The 22,061-nt window shown below is 45.0% G+C and overlaps 1 protein-coding gene across 8 annotated transcripts in view; it reads right to left on the reverse strand.

Annotated features, from left to right (window-relative positions):
* Positions 1–18,187, reverse strand: part of LOC131744789 (zinc finger protein 304-like) — a 35,596-nt gene extending 17,409 nt beyond the window's left edge. For 3 of the 8 annotated variants that reach the window (XR_010837864.1, XR_010837863.1, XR_010837862.1), the window contains exons 1-2: positions 17,708–18,180; positions 15,973–16,099 (exon numbers count right to left, since the gene is read on the reverse strand). Coding sequence is in view for 5 of the 8 variants with exons in the window: in XM_059044656.2 (XP_058900639.1) it covers positions 12,182–14,007; positions 15,973–16,099; positions 17,708–17,740 (1,986 nt within the window). In the remaining 3 variants the exon portion in view is untranslated. Of the gene's footprint in view, positions 1–9,888; positions 14,008–15,972; positions 16,100–16,901; positions 17,001–17,482; positions 17,602–17,707 lie in introns of those variants that run through there. The other 5 variants (XM_067019935.1, XM_067019934.1, XM_067019936.1 and 2 more) reach the window with 5 other exon arrangements.
* Between the last annotated feature and the right edge of the window lie 3,874 nt (positions 18,188–22,061).

Consider the following 22,061-nt stretch of genomic DNA (forward strand, 5'->3'; position numbering starts at 1 on the left):
ATTTTTGTAGAGGAAGAGATTTAGATTTTATTAACACCTTTATTGTGGTACTGACATACAACAAACGTCATTTATTTAAAATGTAAGATGTATTTTCACACGTGTGTGTAATGGGACCATCACCAAAGTCATGATAATGAACATGTCTGTCATAGAGTTTCCATTGGCCCCTTTGTATTCTCTCTCTCAGCCATAGCCAACCTGCCATCTCTAGGGAGAAATTATAGGTTTTTTTTTTTGGCTGTGCCACGCGTCTTGCGGGATCTTGTTCCCTGACCAGGGATTGAACCCGAGCCCTCAGAGGGAAAGTGCAGAGTCCTAACCCCTGGACCTCCAGGGAATTCCCAATATAGTTTTTATTTTCTAGAATTTTATATAAATGGAATCCTATAGTTACTCTTGTATGGCTGCTTTCACTAAGTATATAAACATATTTTTAGTGTTATCCCTTTTGTGTGTGCAAAAGCATGGCATCATATAAGAATAAACAAGGCTCTGTCATGTAGTAAAGCTGTGTGTTCTGACAGGCACTTTGAGAAAAAGTTGTTTAAAGTGGGAAAGTGAAGATTAAATTTAAATTGTTTCATAGGAAATTAATATCTTAAAAAATTTTGAACCATCTGCCTCGTAAACAAGCTTCCACTGACACATCTTTCTAGATTTTTCTTATTTGACTTTTTTCTTGTAGTGTCTTTCAGCTATGTCTGTCATAAAAGTTCTTAGCGCATTTTAAATCATTAATCATTTTGTTGTGGTAAAATACACATAAATTTTATCATCTACCATCTTTAAATGTTCAGTGATGTATCTCGGCAGGAGATGGCATGTGATAATTCGCTGTCCTTTAGAGCTAGGCTTCAGATTTTGAAAGAAATCTTAGAGTAATAAATATTATTTCAATAAAAGTGTGGTTTGCTAGGTTGGAATGCAATCACTGATTATCAAGGCAGGAAAGATACCCGTCTCCTATTCTCCCTCATGCCCTGTCTGGGGTCTTTTCTTGCATATTGAATATCATGAAACAGCCTCTAAAATTTCAGTCTATTTGACAGTCAACAAGACAGCTGACAGCTATGTGTGGACATAGAGTGTCATGATATAGTGTGTCCGTTTCGGTGTGTAGATTTGGGAACTTGCTGTAGTTCATAGAGTCTGAAATTACAGGTCCCTTATCTTTGTGGGTTTTTCCAAGACTGCTCTCCAAATCTGGGTGCGATTTAAGAGTAAGCAAGCTCTGTCCCATGGAGCAGGGAACTCCTTTTCCCAGTGTCCCTGAGGGTGCCTCTTGGCTTTTAATAGGCCAGGTAGGAAGTAACTCATTCTGTGAGAGATAGTAGGTGGTGTTCGCAGCGGAAACTACATTACCCAGAAGTCTCTTCGGTGCGTGGTCGCCGCTGCACAGCCTTGTGGGTAGAGTAGTTTCCATTACGGGTGTTAGCTGTGCTTTCTCCATGTTGGTAGTTCCAGATTGTGGCTAAAGGCCAAACGAGGGCGTGAAGGGCTCTGGGAAATGAGGTTCTTAGGCTGTAAACCCAGCAGGGCTTCTCTGCCTCTTTAAGGAGTTATACCCAGATTTCTCTGGAGTGTAGTCTACAGCAAGTCACAGAAATGTTTAGAGACATATTATTTCAGACTGCATGAATTGCAGCAAGTTTCCAGACTGCACATAGAAAGGGATCCATCATACCATAATGTTACTTGTCGTCCTCTCATAGATGTCGGCTATCTTGCTGCTTGTCAAAAACATGTACACTCCCGCTTTTCATGAGTTTCAGTAGCTTCGCTCAAGCGCAATATAAAAAGCCCCCAGACAGGGCTTAGGATGGTGAACTTGGAGAAGGGATGTCTGGAGGCACCAGAAAGGGTGACGATGTGCCCCTGATTCCCACAGAAAACATCCTTCCTGCTTGAATAGTCAGTGATGGTGTTTCAACAACATTGCTATTTAAGATAATATTACTTCATGTCTGAGATATACACCATTTGGAGATTTCCCTGGCAGTCCAGTGGTTAAGATTCCACGCTCCCAATGCAGGGGGCATGAGTTCGATCATCGGTCGGGGAACTAAGATATTGCATGCTGCACAGCAGGGCCTAAATAAATAAATAAATAAATAAACTCTGAGGTTACTCCATTTCTTTTAAGAAATGTGAAACCGCTCTAAAAGAAGAGGGACTTATCACATGCCATCTTCTGCTAGGACAGCATATGCCCCTCTGAGAATTTGACCACGTGTGCAAAGGGGCCATCTTATTCCTGACATAAAGGTTTGGGATTCTATGATCTCATTTCCTTGTTGGAAAATGGTTTGTCATTTCACCTGTAATTGCAGCAACAGTATACACAGGGAGTTGAGATTATTTCTGGGAAAACAGTTGTTAAATGGATATTACTAAATGTTATTAATAATAATTTTATAGGTTTTCAAGGAAAGTGGCAGAAATGGTTCTAGAGAAATTTATCTGTGACAGTGGAGGAAAAAAAGGTAAGAAATCAATGAAGTCTGAAAAAGAGTCACTGAGTCTGAGAGGTCAGAGAACGAAGCTGAGACTTCAAGGCATGCTGAAACCTTACCCACACTCAGAGTTTGATTCCAAAATGTGATTATTTTTAAAAAATACTTGAAAACATGATGCATTAACAGCTTGGAGGGAGAGGTAAAGACAATATTTAAAAAGAGTTGCCAGAGAGGTAAAAATGAATAAAGAAGTTGTGCTGTTGTGTATTTACTGATGTACAACTGTTCAATGAGCACTAACAAGGATTCAGGTCAAGAATAGATGCATGACAGACATCAGGAATAGGATTGCCAGCTGTTCTGCATATAGAGCACAAATCCTGTATCCTATATTGATACTGTCAGAACGCCCTAAATATCCTGTATTTAGCTTTTTACAATACATTACAAAAACTCAGCAGCTAGAGATATTTTTCTCTCACTGTAATTGGCAGTTAAATCACTTAGTGGCAACATTAGCTCATAAACATAGTCCCAGAAATAACCTTCTGGACAATGCCTTCTGGTGTCTCCTTAGGGTCTGGCTAAGGAAGAACAAAAGAGGGTACTAATAATTAAAGTGTTTATTTTTCATAACAGGAAGGCAAAGACTGTTCTTTAGCCCAATTCCAAAATCTTGAACAAGAAAACATGGGTTTTTAGAGATAACTTCAGATAACCTGTGAAAGCCAGCCAGTCAGCAACAGCCTCACCCCAGTAAACTGAAGCTTCTGAAAACTGGCAAATAATTGATAGTTCCAACCTTCTAGAATTCAGCCTATCAGTGTTCAGGCCCCAGTCCTGAAAGACAGCCAATCAGTGACAGCCCCAGCCCCTAGGTAACAACCAATCAGTAAGTGCCTCACTATAGCAACCTTGCTTCTGAAAGTCCTAGTCAACAGTAGTGAGCAGAGTAACACACCTGGAAGTCCATCAATCATTAAACATGCCCATTTCTGAAAGTCTGCCAATTCCTGAATGCCAGACTTCCCAAAAGCTCCTATGAGACGCGCTCTGGCTTTTTTTGAGGTGACTGCCTGACAACTAGAGCAGGCAGGCCAACAGAATGTTTCCCCCCCACCCTTTTTTTGTATCAGATACCAAGTTCAATTCACTGTTAGTTCACAAGTTTGAAAACCTTTCAACGGTTCAACCTCTGTTAGCAGTTATGAGTTTGGGCTTGTAACAGACAAACTGACACACATGTGAGATTTCAAAGGCAATGTTTTCTATTCTTGCTGAAATTGCTATTATCTATTTTTTGTATATACTGAATATAAAAATGCAAAATGCAAATATAAATTTTGTGATGAATTTTCTTAAGAGTGGATATTTATTAAATGTGGTAAAAGTCCTCTTTGGGGTCTCTGAATGATATACAATTGTTCATTCAATATTGAAAATGATGGACAGATGTAAATCAGCATTACTAAAGTTAAGCATGAGAGTTATGTGATTTCCTCAACGAGTATTAAAGCAAGTGAAAAAGTAATTGTTACGAGAAATTCAGATTAAGAAGGAAAAATAGTAACAGGAGAAGTTGTAAGGAGCTTCCACACTGTGTATCATCAGTCCTCCAGCTCACACTAGTGTTGAGCCTGTGTCTCACTAATCAACGTTCAATGGACAAAAGGAACAAGATAACTTGGATGTATCCACTGTAGAAGCTATGTTACAACCTATTATGTTTACTGTGGAAGTCCCACTGAAATATGGTTTATGCTGTCACCGCAGACCCTAGCGTTCCACCAGGTGCAGTACCCACAGATGTCCACGTGCCTTGCTGCTCAAGGGCAACTTGAGTCCGTGACGACGTGGTAAATCAGCAGTAGGTCTAAACTCTGCTCTGTGTTGATTTTCTTGGCTTTTCGTTCTCAGTTTGACACCTGGATTTTGTTGATAGTTCCCTGTTGAGATATTTGGGTGAGTCAGGCTATTCCTTTTCATACCTTTTTTGATGTCCTTTGAGTTACTGGTTGTTTTTGTTTTTCCTGTGCTGTCTAAAAATATAGTTTCTCATGAGAAGTTGAATCACAGAGTAGAACACAGGCACTACCCTATAGGCCTGTTGTTCAGGCCAGCCTCACAGACCAGTGAGTTTGCAGTTCTCATAGTACCGGAGGCTACATGGACAAACTTTCCTGCAGGTTACCAATAAACCAAATGAGGTCTCCTTCCATCTTAAAATTGTTGTACTGAGAGCTGGGCTATAAGCTAGAGAGAGCATTCTCTCTTGTATCCGCATGCCAGGGGAACACGGTGGGTCTGTGTGGTGAGGAGCCAACCATCAGGTTAGGGACCTGAGGTCCACAAGCATTCCATACCTACTGATCACTGCCTGCCCTCTGGGGTGGTCTAAGTCTAAATCTTCATATTCTTGTTACAATCCTAATTCTTGTGCCTGTGTTTCTTTTTCTTTCTTTCTTTTTTGTTTGGCTGCGCCAGGTCTTACTTGCAGCATGTGTGATCTTTTTAGTTGTGGCATGCAAACTCTTAGTTGCAGCACAGGGATCAAAACCGGGCCCCCTGCATTGGGAGCGTGGAGTCTTTTTAAATATATTTATTTATTTATTTATGGCTGTGTTGTGTCTTCATTGTTGCACATGGGCTTCCTCTAGTTGTGGCGAGCGGGGGCTACTCTTTGTTGCGGTGCACAGGCTTCTCATTGCGGTGGCTTCTCTTGTTGCAGAGCACGGGCTCTAGGCTCACAAGCTTCAGTAGTTGTGGCACGTGGGCTCAGTAGTTGTGGCTTGCGGGCTCTAGAGCTCAGGCTCAGTAGTTGTGGAGCACGGGTTTAGTTGCTCCGTGGCATGTGGGATCTTCCCGGGTCAGGGCTCGAACCAGTGTCCCTTGCATTGGCAGGCAGATTCTTAACCACTGCATCACCTGGGAAGCCTGGGAGCACTGAGTCTTAGCCACTGGATCACCAGGGAAGTCCCTTGTGCCTGTGTTTCCAAATAGCGTAACTGTACCAAGGATGATTTGAGCCTTCAATGGCCACTCTGGGGGACACTTTATTTGAACAAAAGGGTTAATTTGTAAGACATCTTTGAAAATAAAGGAAATAAGAGTTCTCAGGCCCGATGGATAGTATTTTTTCTTAGTATGCAGAGGACTCTAAATTCTGAAATAAGAGTTACATCACTAAAAGATTCTTTGGCCAAAACTAATGAGCAAGTCGACAAACTCAGCAGGAACAAAGACTCATTCCGCTGTAAATCCACCCTCTCCTTGTCCTGCAGTAGCCTGCCACATCCAGCACTCCCACCCCCTTATCCTTCTGATCTCTCTCCTTAGCACCTCTCCCCCTACTCTTTCCCTTGCTCAGACCCCCTACTGTAACCAAGCAAAAGCCAAACTGACATTGGGTGTTTGCAGCAAAGTAAGGGTTTGTTGCAGGGCACCAAATCAAGGCAGTGGGAGACAAGTCTGACACCCACTGCAACTGGGTCTTTGAGTTGTGGGGTTTTAGAGGGGAGGAACAAAGAAGCTGGGATTAATCGTCGTTTTGTGATGTTTCTTAATCATAGTTTCAGGAATAAGGATGCCTATTGTTTACGAGTCTCTGGTCTGGTGGTCCATGACCTGGAAGTTCTGTTAGCTCATCTTGCCCTGGAGAAACACCCCGGTCTGTACATTAACGATGTTATCAACAACGGCAATTTTAGTCATCTGACTCTGGTTGATTAGTGTTCAGTTAGCACAGGATTGAGGGAGAAAGGGACAAGAAAGGGAAGAGAGTTTTGGATAGAGAGGTTAATCATAAACTCAGCAGGGGAACTCGGTTTTAGGGGGACTCAGTTTCATCACCTTTTGCCATCTCTCATAGAACCCCAAATGCCAGTTTACCTCTAAAGATCCACCCCAGCCATCATGAGTGAGGCATGCAGCAAATTTTAGAATTTAAACCTTGTACCTGAGCTGAATTAAGAGGTATAACTAAAGATTCTTTTCAACTCAAATAAGACAAGCAAGTAATCATTAAAAAGTTTAGAATTCTTTAGGGTACATCTGACCAAGGTCACCTAACTTACACAACTTGTATACATGGGGGTTGGAAGCTAAGATGCTAAATCAAAGGTGGCAAAAGCTGACTGGACTGACCAGGAAGGGACTGATGGGGTTTCTCTTTCCACAATAAACCTGAGGGTCATAGAAAGTTCAGGAAAGTAGGTCCAATTCTCCTGAAAGCTATACCTGAAGTATTAACAGCAAAAATCGACTGTAATTTAATCATTAAAACAAAAATATGTTTAACCTATAAGAGATTTTCAGGACAGACTAGAAAAAATTCCTAATTTCAACAGTTGGGAGTCACAGAGGTGCTTACGTAAGAGCAGCTGTTCCATGTCATTTTACCAGTGGTGTTAAGTTTGAAGTTGGAGACCTAATTCAAAAACAGAACTTAGAATAATTAGCCCCTTTAGCTGAACTATAAAACCTGGCAGCTACATATCTACAAGACAGGATCTGAGGAAAACATGTGTCCCTGCAAATCAGCAGGGGGTAAGGGGCCCATGTCCCAACCAACCACCTATTGACAAGGACACTTGTAAATACTGTAAATAGAAGGGACACTGGAAAAAAGGTTGTCCCATCTTATGAAGAAAAACCAAGACAAAGAAAATTCCTCAGGGACTCCCTGCTCCCTATGCTGGGGGCCTGGGTTCGACCCCTGGTCAGGGAACTAGATCCCACATGCCGCAACTAAATGCCTGGAACAGCCAAATTAATTAATTAATTAATTAATTTTTTTTTAAAAGAAAATTCCTCAAATCAGAGCAGTCAGAGTGCTTTGAGGAAGGAAAAGTGCCCAATAACCTGCCATATCCTTTAAGCCCTCAAGATGAGTTAACTATAGATGGTCATCCTCATCAATTCCTGGTAGGTATGGCTACTATTTTTTCTCCACTGAACACCAACAGCTTAGCTCAATCTCTTCCTAAGAGTGTAAGGTATTTCAAATAACCCACAGATTTTCCCCATTTCAACAGTAACACTTGGGCCATTGACTGAAAAAGCAAAAGTATTCTTCCTGCTCTGTGATACCATCCCTGCAAATTTAATATTAAAAGTTATTAAACTGCCTAATATCCTATGGGTAAAAGAAGAAATTACAGGGAAAATGTTACAAACATAAATACTTTGAACTAGATGAAGATAAAAATACTACATATAAAAAACTGACAAGCTACAACTAAATGAAATGATTAGAGGGAAATTATAGCTTTAAAAAGCTTATTACAGGGCTTCCCTGGTGGCCCAGTGGTTGAGAATCCGCCTGCCAATGCAGGGGACCTGGGTTCGAGCCCTAGTCTGGGAAGATCCCACATGCCCCAGAGCAACTAAGCCCGTGCGCCACAACTACTGACTCTGTGCTCTAGAGCCTGCGTGCTGCAACTACTGAAGCCCACACACCTAGAGCCCGAGCTCCACAACAAGAGAAGCCACCATAGTGAGAAACCCGCGGACAGCAACGAAGAGTAGCCTCCACTCGCTGCAACCAGAGAAAGCTCGTGTGCAGCAACAAAAACTCAATGCAGCCAAAAAAAATTTAAAAAGAGAAAACCTTATTACAAAAGAAGCATGATGTCAATAACCTAATATTCCATATTAAGAAACCTGGAAAATAAGACCAAACTAATCCCAAAGCAAGGATAAGAAAGGAAATAATAAAGACTAAAACAAAACACTGAAACAGAAAACAGAAATAATTTTTTTTTAAATCAACGAAAGAAAAAAAGTTGGTTGTTTCAAAAGATCAACAAGTGACAAAACTCTAAGTTGGCTCACAAAAAAAGAAGACAACAAACTAACAAAGTCAGGAATGAAGACACTATAGAAATTAAAAGTATCATAAGGGAATGTTATAAACAATCCTATTCCTCCCAAATTAGACAATTTAGTTAAAATGGACAAATTCCTAAAAGACACCAATGATCAAATCTGATGTAAGTAGAGAATGTATATAGCACTATACTAAGTAGTTTTTATCGAAAATCTTCCCAAAAGAAAATTTCAGGCTCAGGTACCTTCACTAAGGAATTCCAGCAAGCATTTAAAAAAGAAATATCACTGATCCTTAAAAACTCTTCCAGAAAATAGAGGAGGAAACACTTCCCAACTTATTCTATGAGATCAGAATTCCTGTGATACAGCAGCAGTCTCCAACCTTTTTGGCACCAGAGACCGGTTTTGAAGAAGACAATTTTCCAATGGACCAGGTGGGAGGGTTTTTGGGGTGGGGGTTCAGGTGGTAACGCAAGCCATGGGGAGCAGCAGATGAAGCTTTGCTCCCCGGCTGCCCTCCCGCAGCTCACCTCCTGCTGTGTGGCCCGGATCCTAATAGGCCACGGACCAGTACCAGTCCAAGTCCCGGGGGTTGGGGACCCCTGTGATACAGAGGTATCAGAAGAAAACAAATATACAAACTCATTATCATTCATCTATATAGATGTAAAATACATTAACAAAGTATCAGAAAACTGTCTCAGCAATATATACAAAGGATTATACAACATGATCCAGTGGGATTTGTCCCAGGAAAGGCAAGGTTGGCTTAACATTTGAATATCAATTAACGGAATAAACCATATAAATAAAAGACAACAAGAAAAAACCCCCCACAGCCACACGATGATTATCACAATAAATGGAGAAAACTGGAACGCTAATATAGTCAAGTGATCTTTGAAAAGAGAGCAAAGGCAAAGGAATGGAGAAAGGATAGTCTTTTCAACACATGGGGCTTTAAAAAAGTGACCCAGACACAGATCTTACACCTTTCACAAATATTTTCTCAAAATGGATAATAAACCTAAATACAAAACTATAGAATACCTAGAAGATAATACAGGAGACAATGAAGACCTTGGGTTTGGCAATGAGTTTTTAGATACAACACCAAACCACAATCCATGAAAGAAAAACTGAGTATTTTGGACTTGACTAAAATTTAAAAGTTCTGCTCTGCAAAAGACACTGTTAAAAGAATATGAAAAGATATTCACCATACGTCATTAGGGAATTGCAAATTAAAGCAACAAAAACATACCATTACTACACACCTAGGTGAATGGCAAAAATCGAAAACACTGACAACACCAAATGCTGACAGGGACATGGAGCAACAGAACTCTCACCTACTGCTCGTGGGAATGCAAAATGATACAGCCACTTTGGAAGACAGTTTCTTACAAAACTAAATATACTCTTACCACATGACCCAGCAAATCATGCCTTGGCTTGAAACCACACAAACTAAAATCTTATGTCTACAAACTTATGTCCTCCTACACACAATGCATATTGCAGGTTTATTCATAACTGCCAAAACTTGGAAGCAATCAGCCAGTGCATGGATAAGCAAACTGTTACATCCATACAATGGAATGTTATTCAGTGATAGCTTATACACAAATCTTCACAGGAGCTTTATTTGTAACAGCCAAAAACTGGAAATAACCCAAACATCCACTAACGGGCAAATGGATAAAAAAAACAATTGTGGTATATCCATACAATGGAATAATACTCAACAATACAAATGAACAATTAATACATGCAACAGGATGGCTTAATCTCAAAAGTTACGGTTAGTGAAAAACGCCAGAGTCCCCACTCCCCAGAAAGTATATACCATATGATTCTATTTATATGAAATTCTAGAAAATGCTTGCTATTACTTGTGAATTGTGGGAAAGGGGGCCAGAAAGGACTGGGAGGAAAGGATTATAAAGAGACACAAGGAATCTTTTGGTTGTGTGGGATATCTCCATTATCTTGATGGTATGGTCTCATCAGTATTTACACATGGTAAAACATAACACGTATTACACTTTATATATTGTTTATTTCACGTCACCATACCTTAATGAAGATGTTAAGAACTAAATGTTCCCTATGAAAATCCATATTTACCATTCTTCTTGGAAAGTCACATCTGCCAACCGTTCTGGTTCTAGCATATCCCTCTTCCCACAGTTTAGGGGGATGAGCCCTGCCTCAGTATCAGCAATGAAGTCCACATCCACTTCAGTCACTAGAAATGTTGGCTGGGTCAGAGAAGCCTGATCCCTGGATCTCTCATCAGTGCTGGGGTTCCTGCCTGTGCAGTGATGGCCATAACGTCAACAGCCCAGGGAGGTACAGAAATCCAGAAACCTTTAGATTATATATTGCGACAGTGCATTGGCCGCAGGAGACTCAGACATCTGAAGGTCCTGAGAATTTCTGTACACTTTCATGCCATACAGCCAAAATCGTATGGACGTTTATAGATGCCACTGTTAGAATAGACACACATCCTCTCACCAGCCACAGTCATCCCCACTCCATTACCTCAGTGTTTCTGTACCAACTATGATTCCTACCTTGCCCTAAAGGGCTAAAGCCTTCCAGTCAATGATACTTGCCTATGGGATTCTGGACATCAGGGACTGGCTCCTGTACAAGTCCAGGAGACAGAAATCCCTCAAAAGTGCTGGGGAATATGGGACATACTCTAGGAACAAAGGACCCAATTCATGTTGCTTCCACAAGCACTGGAGATTTCCACACCAACTGTGCCCTCCTCAGAATGAACTGTGGGCTCACAGGAAATCCTGACTTCTAGGCCACAGGATTAAGTGCACAAAGCTCTTCAGACTTTTCTAGCAAGCCTTGGGCAACAATGCAAACTAGGGAGACTAGACTGAGAGCTGTTCTCTACCACCCTGCTTTCCCTTCTGAGGCACATAACACTGGCGTCAACATAAGGTGTTCCTCCCTTCATGTTGGTAAAACCCAATTTTTTCTCAATCCATTAGACACAGTGAACTGACCTCCTGTGAGTAAAGACCACCACAGGAGACCTTTATCACTGCACAAACTAGAGTAGCATGGGGCACAGAGTTCCAAAGTTGGGTGAGTTGGGAGCAAGATAAATAAGTCACAGCTATCATATGACAGTCAACATTGTCCACGAAGAAGGGAAATTTGTCTGGAAATCCCCAGTAGACTCCAGTTCAGATCCTTTTGGCCAGAGCTAGAACATGGTCACTCAATACCCAGTCATGGAGGTGGAACTGAGGACCTTCAGTGCGCTCAGAACATTCACGATCCCCTCGAGGGATCAGGAGAGACAGCACAGGGGTCCACCTTTCCTGAACATACTGGAGTAAATGATAGACACTATGGGACCTTAACAGCAATGACGGGCTTCCCTGGTGGCGCGGTGGTTGAGAATCTGCTTGACAATGCAGGGGACACGGGTTTGAGCCCCGGTTCGGGAAGATCCCACATGCCGCGGAGCAGCTGGGCCCGTGAGCTATGGCCCCTGAGCCTGCGCGTCCGGAGCCTGTGCTCCGCAACAGGAGAGGCCACAACAGTGAGAGGTCCGCATACCGCAAAAAAAACCCCAGCAATGAGATGGCTTCCACCACAGGCACTGGCAGTGATATAACTGTCAAGAGCCCTGGACAGTTGAGGAAGTGCGATGCACCTCATGAAAGTTTCTCACCTATGTGGTACATATCGGGAATCTCCCCGGGGTGGATGTACGACTGTACAAGGTTAACCTGCTGGCTCCCTCACAAAGGGCACTCACAGAGCTCTTCTCTAGTGTGAGTTCTAATAACTTGAACAAGGATACAGCACATTTTCTGCATTCATAAGGCCTTTTTCTAGTGTGAACTTTCTGGCTGCTAAACAAGTGTAACAGATGCAGCTAAAGGGCCATCAAAGCTGTTGCATTCATGAGGCCCTTCGCCAGTGTGAACTTTCTGGTGCCGAACAAGATGGGAGCTTCTGCTATAGGCTTTCCCACATTCACTGCACACGTAAGGTTTCTCTCCAGTGTGAACCCTCTGGTGAAGGATGAGGCTAGAATTGCGGCTAAAGAATTTCCCACATTCACTGCACTTATAAGGCCTCACTCCAGTGTGAACTTTCTTGTGCTGAACAAGGTGGGAGCTACTAATGTAGGCTTTACCACATTCACTACACACATAAGGCCTTGCTCCACTGTGAACCCTCTGGTGTAGAATGAGGCTGGAGTTGTGGCTAAAGCATTTCCCACATTCACTGCACTCATAAGGCTTCGCTCCAGTGTGAATTCTCTGATGCACAATGAGGTTGGAGCTATGGCTAAAGAATTTTCCACATTCGCCACACTCATAAGGCCTTTCTCCAGTGTGGATTTTCCGGTGTTGTACAAGTGTGTCTTTACGGCTGAAGGCCTTTCCACACTCACTGCACTCATAAGGCCTTGCTCCAGTGTGAATTATCTGGTGCTGAACAAGTGTGTCTTTGCAGCCAAAAGCCTTCCCACATTTGCCACACACATAAGACCTTGCTCCTGTGTGGACTCTCCTATGTTTAATGAGGCTGGAGTTATGGCTAAAGAACTTTCCACATTCTATGCACTCATAAGGCCTTGCCCCAGTGTGAATTCTCCAGTGCTCAATAAGGTGAGAGCTTTGGCTAAAGAATTTCCCACATTCACTGCACTCATAAGGCCTTTCTCCAGTATGAAATCTCTGGTGCTGAACAAGTGTGTCTTTACGGCTAAAAGCTTTTCCACATTCACTGCACTTATAAGGCCTTTCTCCGGTGTGAATTCTCTGGTGCTGAACAAGGTGGGAGCTTCTGCTGTAGGCTTTTCCACATTCGCTGCAGTCATAAGACCTTTCTCCAGTGTGGACTCTCTGGTGTTGTACAAGTGTGTCTTTGCGGCTGAAGGCCTTCCCACATTCACTGCATGTATATTGTCTTTTTCCATTGTGAAATTTCTGGTGGGTTTTTAGGTGAGACAGGTGAATGAAGGCCTTTCCACATTCCTTACACACATGTGATGTTTCTCCACTATGAATTTTTGTGTGATGAATAAGAACTGATTTCTCCTTGGACAGATTTCCACATGGTAGGCACCTAAAAGCTCGCACTTCAGCCTGAGTTATCTGGTTGTCAAGGAGTGTGAAGGTGTTCAGGAAGGCTTTCCCATTGTCACTGCAATTGAGAAGCATCAGTTCATCATGGTCTCCCTGGTGTCGCCCGAGTCTGGAGCTTTGTGGAAAAGGCTCCATGAACTCAGCCCTTCTGCATGGACTCATTCCATTGTAAGTGCTCTGGTACTGGAACAGGCCAGAGCTATCCGGCAAGTCCATCCCTTCCCCCCTGCAAGTAAAAGGTCTCCCTAACATGTGGACAGCACAGCTCTTCACAAGTGAGGCCCCATCATCACCCCTTCTGACAGGATTCTTCCCACTATATTGCTTCTGGTGCTGATAAAACTTTTCACTGAACAGGAATCCTTGCCCACAGGGGTCACATGTGTACAGTTTCTGTGCAGGGCATGATCCCTGGTGTTCAGCCAGGTGCAAAATGTCTTTCAAGAGTGGGTCACATATCTCACACGGCTGGGCTTTCTGGATAAATGGACATGACTCAGGATTCCTGACCTCTGACACTCCTTCTACAAAAACGCTCTGCTCAGAAGGGGCCTCCTCATTGTCTGCTTCACACCAACAACCTGAAATCAAAGAAATGCTAGTGAAGGATATGTTGACTTTGGTGGGAAGCAGCAACTCCATCACATATGTATGTGTGACACACAAATGAATGAGTCCACTGGCTTTTGGCAGGATGAGGGAGCCAGGATCAGGAAGGGCCCACTGTCAGTCCTGGGACTCTAAAGGTCACAGTACGAAGGAACTCTAACGATGGGTAAAGACACAATGATGTTGGACAGTACTGGAAGTAGAGGCAAGGTCTCCAACTCACTCCTATACAAAAGAGTTTCAGCAGGGCCTCGGCAGCTGGTGTCAGGTGAGCTCTGTGCAGAAAGCTGTGTCCAGGCCAAGGAAAATCTGATTGCAAGTAAGTAGCTGGTTCTTAAGGACTACGTACGGATATGTGCACAACTCATGACACATTACAGTAGCCAATGTCGCAGAGCAATGCAGACAGACAAGAGGAGAATGAGTGAAGGACACAGAGGCCAGAGAGGTGGGGAAACAGCCAAGGGATGGAAGACAGAAGAGAAACGTCAAGTGCCACGAATGGGGAAGGAAAGGGAGAAGTGAGGTACTGCTATGTGCCTTGGCAAGAAAACACTGGTGAACACAAAGCAGGTTGACGGTACGATGTGAACTCAGCCCTAAGACGGCTCTCTTTCAGCTCCCATGTGACAGGGCCAGGCCCTCTCTGGCCTCTCTCACTGTGGCTGGAGTCAGGGCTCCCTGTCAGGCATCTGGGGCTTCCTGCCCCTCTCCACCTGGGCAACTACATGGGATCTGGAAGATGGAAGTTGTAAAAAAACAAAACAAAACAAAACAAAACATAGGGGAAACTAACACAACTTTATGAATCAACTATACTCCAAGAAAAAACAAAACAAAACATAGAGCAGATGAGTGGCCTAGACAGACCCATCCCACACACAAAAGAAAATGTTAAGGAAAAAAAAAAAAAAAAAAGACAAAAAAAGCTGAAGGAGGATTTGGCAGAACACCCCTGTGCCTTCCACAAGCAGTGACCATGTCAGTACGTACAATTCCTGGCATACTCATGCTCCACGAAATCTCACCCAGAAGATGGGGGCAGAACATGGACGCAGAGGCATTATGGATCTGGAAGTGCCCAAGCCAGGCAGAATCTGTGAAGTAGACTGAAAGAGCCCTGAACTCCTAACCCAATCCCGAAAGGCTTTGGGCATAGATGTCGGGACTGCTCAGCAAGGGAGGGGACACCACACACAGCCCAGCCTTGGCACCCACAGCACCTACTCTGGGAACCAAAGAAGGGAAGGAGAAGAGTCACCGATCTGGCTAGACCAAAAGAGCTACCCCAAGGGAAGTGGGGAAAAAGCAAACCCCAAGGACACTGGAGTGGGCATGAGGGCCTGTGGAAGGCAGGTTCTCCGATGGCCCCCAAGAATGCCTACCTCCCAGTATTCCCGCCCCTGTGTAGGCCGCTTCCCTTGATCGTAGGCGGGACTGATTGACCCATTTCTAAGGAACAGAATAGGGCAAAAGTGATGCAATCATTTTCTCCAGGTCAGGTCAGAAAAAGACCAGCTATCATCCTTGACATTCTCGTTTGCTCCCTTGCTCAGAGAAGACACCTTCCATGTTATGAGGTGCAATACAAGAAAGGCCACCGAGACAAGGAACCAAGGGAGACCTCTGACCAACAGCCAGTGAGGAACTAACGCTCACAGGTCAACAAGCCGCAAGAAACTACATCTTGGAAACACAAAACATGAGTGAGTTTGTAAGTGGATTCTTCTCGAGAATGGCCTTCAGATGAGAACACGTTTGGCTGACAGCTTGACTGAAACCTCATGAGAGACCCTGAGCCAAAAGCACTCAGGTAAGCTGTGACAAGCCAGGTTCCTGATGCACTGAAACTTACAAAACGCATTTTAATTGTCTTAAGTCACTACCTTTTGGAGTAATTTGCCATGTACCAATAGATAACTGAAACAGGGACTTACCCAGCGAGGCCACAAGTGCAAAGTTCTCCAGCATCACATCACGGTACAGAAGTCTCTGAGATTCCTCAAGGAGCTCCCACTCCTCCCGGGAGAAGTACACGAACACATCCTCGAAGGTCACACAGCCCTGCCGCGATGGGGACAATTGAGCCCACGGACAACAGGACTCCCCAGTCTACCCATTAACCTACCCCCCCACCCCAGTTCTCCCCAGCCTCCCAATTCAGAGGCGATACTAAGCCTTGACACCACTATTGCCTGCTCTCTCCTGTCCCTCTGATCACTGTGTGCAGCCCAGAGCAGAACCAGGCAGGTGGGCAGGTATATATTATATAAGCTATGGGTCTTGCATGAAGGGAACCAAACACTCTCCTGCTGGCATCCTCAAGAACATGCCTCCCAGAAAAAACTTGAAGGCTGTCAGATCACACTCCTCCCAACATGTATCACTCTGAACCTCACTTTCCTCATATCTGGGACCACACCCCATTAACACTGACAACCTTCTGATCCACACCATATGCACCTCCAAGGCAACCCCCACTCCTGAAGCCACTCTGCATACAGTATCCAGGAAGTTCTCATGTCTTTATGACAGGCACCACTGCCACCCAAGTGCCTGAGCAAGATGCCAAGTCCTCAGGACCCAGTTTCCACTTTCTTTGCCACCAGCAACACTTATGCGGACTATTGCAGTAAGCTCCTCCCTCATGCCCACACTCCATTCTCAATTAGACAGCAGCCAGAGAGGGCCTGTTAAGATGCAGTTCAGAGCATCTCTCTTCTGCTCCAAATCTTCAATGTCTTTCAACACCCTCAGAATAGAAGCCCAGCTCCTCAGCCTGCCATTCTTGCCTGACTCCTGGCCCTTTTCCCAACAGACATAATGAAGACCTGTGGTTCCTTGAGGACTCCCAACTCAATCTTACCTCCAAGTATTTGCACATGCTGTTCCTGGGTCTAATACACCCTCGCAGTTCTCATCCCATTGGCTACCAGAAGCAGGAACCTCTTCATATAACTGTTGGCTTAGATTCAGGATACTGGGTGAGAAAGGATCCCTCCTTTAAGGCCCCCAGACTCAAGTGCAGGGAGATGGACAGGTGAAGAGTCCCAGAATCTCACTATGTCTCATCAGAAAGCCTCCACCGACCCTAGTTTAAAAACATATACAAAATCCATACACCTCTCTAACCTCCACTGCCACCACTCTGGTCCACCCACCAACAACACTCACCTGGACTATTGCTGTAGACTCCATCCTGGTCTCCCTGCCCACCCTCAGGCCTCCCCAATCTTTCCACTCTGCTACAAGAGGAAGCCTGTTAACACCTATGTCAGATCACCTCCCTTCTCTGTTACAAACCTTCCATGGCTCCCGCCACCATCAGAAAAGAGGCCCAGTTCCTCAGGCTGCCATTCCAGGCCTGATGCCTGACTGCCTGCTCTCTATTCTCACCAAACGTAACAGAGACCTACGGTTTCCTGAACACTCCTAATTCATTCTCACCTCCAAGTGTTTGTACCAGTTGGCTCCTGGGCCTTGGAAACCATTTCACGCCTCACCCCATCAACACTGCGAATGGGAACCTCGCCACATATCCACCGTCAAGGACCGCCTTTCACCGCCTTTATATTCAAGAGAAGGGAGCGATGAAGGCGAAGTGCTGAAAGCCCTAGAACACACCATCCCCTACACCTGAAGCGGTGAGGGCTCCAGGGACCCTCCACTCACCTGAGCCCGGTCCATAAGCGCCGCGGCCGCCATGAAATCCTCTGAGCAGAACCGGGTCGAGAAGCTGGCGACTGGAGCGGGCTCTGCGGGAGCAGCCGAACCCCCACCCCACACTGGGCGGAGTGGCCTCGGGACGACTGTCGCACTCCAAGCCCCAGGCTCCCCCTTGTAAAAAGGCGCTCAGGCTCAGGGTGCCGCCTCCGGAAGCGGACGAGGACGGAGGGCGGGTGCGAAGGCCTCGGGAAGAGCGCAGCTCCGGCCGACACCTCCGCGCAAGACGGCCCGTCCCACGACGGGGACCATGGATGCTAACAACGACGCGGAGGGAGGTCCTATCCTTTCTACTGTCCTTCCCTGTTCGCTTCCGAAGAGCCGTACGGAAGGCGGACCACAGCCAGGCGCCCCAGCCTCCACAGCCACTCTAGACAGCCCTGGCGCAAGCAGAAGACGTCACGGCCGCGACGCCGGAAGTCCCGCCTCTGCCGTCAAGGGCGGCAGGAAACGCCCATCTTCTGGAATGTCATTGGCACAGCCCGTATGCGCCGGGCACAGACTTCTGGGTAAAGGAATTTGTGTCCTCCATCCAACCAGGTAAGGGTCCATTTTCAGGGTCTCCTCGACAGCTGTGCGGAGATAGGTGGAGGGAGAAATGTCGGGAAGGAATTGGGTGGCGGAGGGCCAGAGCTCCTCTTAAAGGCGACGCGCCCAGATTTCCGTGGTCACCTGTGACAACGCCGCGTCCTCCGTCGTCTCCAGCAGGTGGAGCATTCTTTCTTCCTGGGAGAACTGCTTCACCTCTCTTGAGTTTTGGGGACTGAGATTTAAACTGAACGATGAAGGGAATTCCCTGGCGGTCCAGTGGTTAGGACTCCACGCTTCCAGTTCGGGGACGCGGGTTTGACCCCTGGGCGGGGGAACTAAGATCCCGCAAACCGCGCGGGCCGGCCAAAAAAAATTTGAACAATTAATATCCCTCTCTCCTGCGGTCTTCGGGTAGTAACATACGATCCTCCTATTCCTTGCTACCCCAAATTGGGTCAGCAGCACTTGTGAACCTACTGAAAATGCAAATTCTCGGATCCAACCTATACCTTCTGACACAGAAACCCCCCGGAGGTGGGAGCTCTTATTAAAACCCATGACCACCTCCCTCCCCCAAAGTACGACAACTAAAATGGGAAAATACTACAACCTACCTCATGGGAAGTGAGATGAAACATGCTTAGCACAAGGCCTGGTGCTAAATACACACAAGCTATTATTGTTATTATTCATCATCTCCACAAGGTTCTCACATATACAGCTATAGGAGGATGTCAGAGGCCCCTCTTTGCAGAATCACTGATCACGTTTTTTATTTTTTTTTATTTTTTTTTTTATTTTTTATTTTTTGTAGTATGCGGGCCTCTCACTGTTGTGGCCTCTCCCGCTGCGGAGCGCAGGCTCTGGACGCGCAGGCTCCGGACGCGCAGGCTCAGCGGCCATGGCTCACGCGCCCAGCCACTCCGCGGCATGTGGGATCTTCCCGGACCGGGGCACGAACCTGCGTCCCCTGCATCGGCAGGCGGACTCCCAACCACTGTGCCACCAGGGAAGGCCCTGATCACGTTTTTTAAAGTAGAAAATACAATCACTCCCCGAGTCAGCAAGTAGCGTTATAGATAACGGTAAAAGTTTTGCATAGAGCACACCTATATACCTGTAGGTTCATTCTACTTTTTTTAAAAAAACATTAGATGAAGGGAATTTTCAAAGACTACAAGTAAGTCTGTTGTCAAAGGGATGCATTTTTACAGACCGTATGATTCAAAACGTAGAACTATCAAGACTAATTGCGCTTAGGCTTAAGTGGGCAGTGGAGTTAACAGTTTCATATCATGGTATACTTCATAAGATGACATCATAGTTCATGTCTAATTCACAAGAACAAAGACTCAAACTCCTCCTGCCTTCCCCTCTAACTCTCAGGGTAGGCAGACCCAGGTACAAATGTATGATCATGACATGGTCCAGTCTGATATCTAGTGGCTCAAGGTCACCAGGTCTGGTCCTCCTTCTCTTCAGCTCCCAAAGGAGCAATAATTCGTGGGGAGGTGTGAAAACTGGAAACAGTGAGGCCCAAAGAGGCAACCCCAGGAAGGAGCATAAATGAGAATATAAACTGAAGACACATTCACAATCACTCTTGCCCATTTCCATTGGCCAAAATTTATTTTCATGGTCCCAAATTAAGTAACAGAAGCTGGTCCCTGGTGGCACAGTGGTTGAAAGTCCGCCTGCCAATGCAGGGGACACGGGTTCGTGCCCCAGTCCGAGAAGATCCCACATGCCGTGGAGTGGCTAGGCCCGTGAGCCATGGCCTCTGAGCCTGCACGTCCGGAGCCTGTGCTCCACAACGGGAGAGGCCACAACAGTGAGAAGCCCGCGTACCGCAAAAAAACAAAAAAAAAAGTAAGGGAAGCTGGGACATGACTGTCCTCATAGGTGTCCAGAAGGAGAAAACAGTATTGGTGAACGACTAGCCAGTTTCTAGCACAATCCTTGATTTGATCACCAGACACCCATTTTTTATTCATCTTCTACATTCTACACTCTTACACCCTCATTCATGTGACCAGATCATAATTTGTTTAAGCATGTTCCCATTTATGGTTGAGTGAGTTGTTTCAACCTCTTGGCTGTTATCAATAAAGTTGTTATAAACCTTCATGTATATATATTTTGGAGGAAAAAAATGCCCTAATTTCTAATGGGTATACGGTTGGAATTGGAGTTGCTTGGTTATAATATATACATATGTTGAAACTTAATGGTAACCTTGTTTTAAAATTTTTATTTATTTTTTTTGAGGTACGCGGGCCTCTCACTGTTGTGGGGAGTTGAGCTTCCTGTTGAGCTCTGCTGTCAGTTGCAGGGTGTGAGAGTTTCCCCTGCTGGTCTCCTGACTCTATTTTTTTTTTAATGTTTTATTTTATTATTTTTATTTTTTTTTGGCTGTGCCACATGGCTTGTGGGATCTTAGTTCCCAGACCAGGGATGGAACCTGAGCCCTGGCAGTGAAAGCACCGAGTCTTAATCACTGGACCGCCAGGGAATTCCCTCCTGACTCTATTTAACCTAGGTTTTTATTTACTATTTTTTTACAATATAAACAAGTTCAAGGAACACCAACCTCAGTCAGGGCCACTCAGTGACCATGATGAAATGAGACAATGACAAAACCACCCTATCATCATATCTGAGCACAACCAGAGTCTGTGCAAACAAGCAGATAGCCCCCTCTCCTGGGTAACATGAGTGACAGCTCCATCTTCCACTAGCTGCTGCTTTAGTGCCACTGCCTTCCCCTGCCTTGTAAATAACAAATTTCAGGATATCTGATCATAAAACCAACCCCGTTTCCTGACAGCATCCAGTTCAGACCAAAGCTCCATTTCCTTAAACTCTTCTCCAAATCACTGAACACAACCCCAGAGCCTAGAAAAGGTCCTAACATCTTCGTACTGAGGGCCCCACGTTTCCCACGGTGTGGTAACCCACACTGCAGCACACCAATAAGCCTCACTGCTCCACCACAGGTGTCAGACACTCCTGGTGCTGGACTCACTAGCACCACATATCTGTAGACCCGAATGACCCCCGAACTCCAGACTGCACATCCGACTAGATCAACCTTTCCTCTCAGATGTCTGACACGCATCTCAAACTGCATGAGTACAAAACCTAACTCCTCATCTCTCCCTGCCCTGCTTTCATTGCCCACCCCTCTCCCCTCTACGGCTGCAGTGACTGTCAACTGGTTCCTGCACAGACAATGCTCTTGTCAGTCTGTCTTGACACCTGCTGTTACCTTTGCTGGAGATGTTCTTCTCTGACTCCAACCCTGCCTGGGGGTCCTGCATCATTCAGGGGTCTCCACATCAAGCTCTTCCTTCTTTCTAATTTGCTTCCTAAGCTTTAGTTCAATGTCCATCTTCCCATTTTACACACAAGAACACTGAACCCCAAGGATAAGTGACATGACCAAGGTCATGTGGCTGGGGATAGGCATGGTGGAGACAGGCTGCAACCCCAATCAATCCCAACTCCAAACTCCAAAGGAAATAAAAACAGGTTTTTAAAGAGATATATGCACTTCCATGTTTATTGTAGTTCACAATAGCCAGGATATGGAAACAACCTAAGTGTCCATCAATGGATGAATGGATAAAAATGTATATATACCTACAATGGAATACTACTACTCAGCCTTGAGAAAAAAGGAAATTTTCGACAACACAGATGGACCTTGAGGATGTTATGCTAAATGAGATATGTCAGACAGAGAAAGACAAATACCGTACAATATCCCTTA

The sequence above is a fragment of the Kogia breviceps genome, chromosome 18, assembly GCF_026419965.1.
Source record: "Kogia breviceps isolate mKogBre1 chromosome 18, mKogBre1 haplotype 1, whole genome shotgun sequence".
Taxonomy (NCBI): Eukaryota; Metazoa; Chordata; class Mammalia; order Artiodactyla; family Physeteridae; genus Kogia; species Kogia breviceps.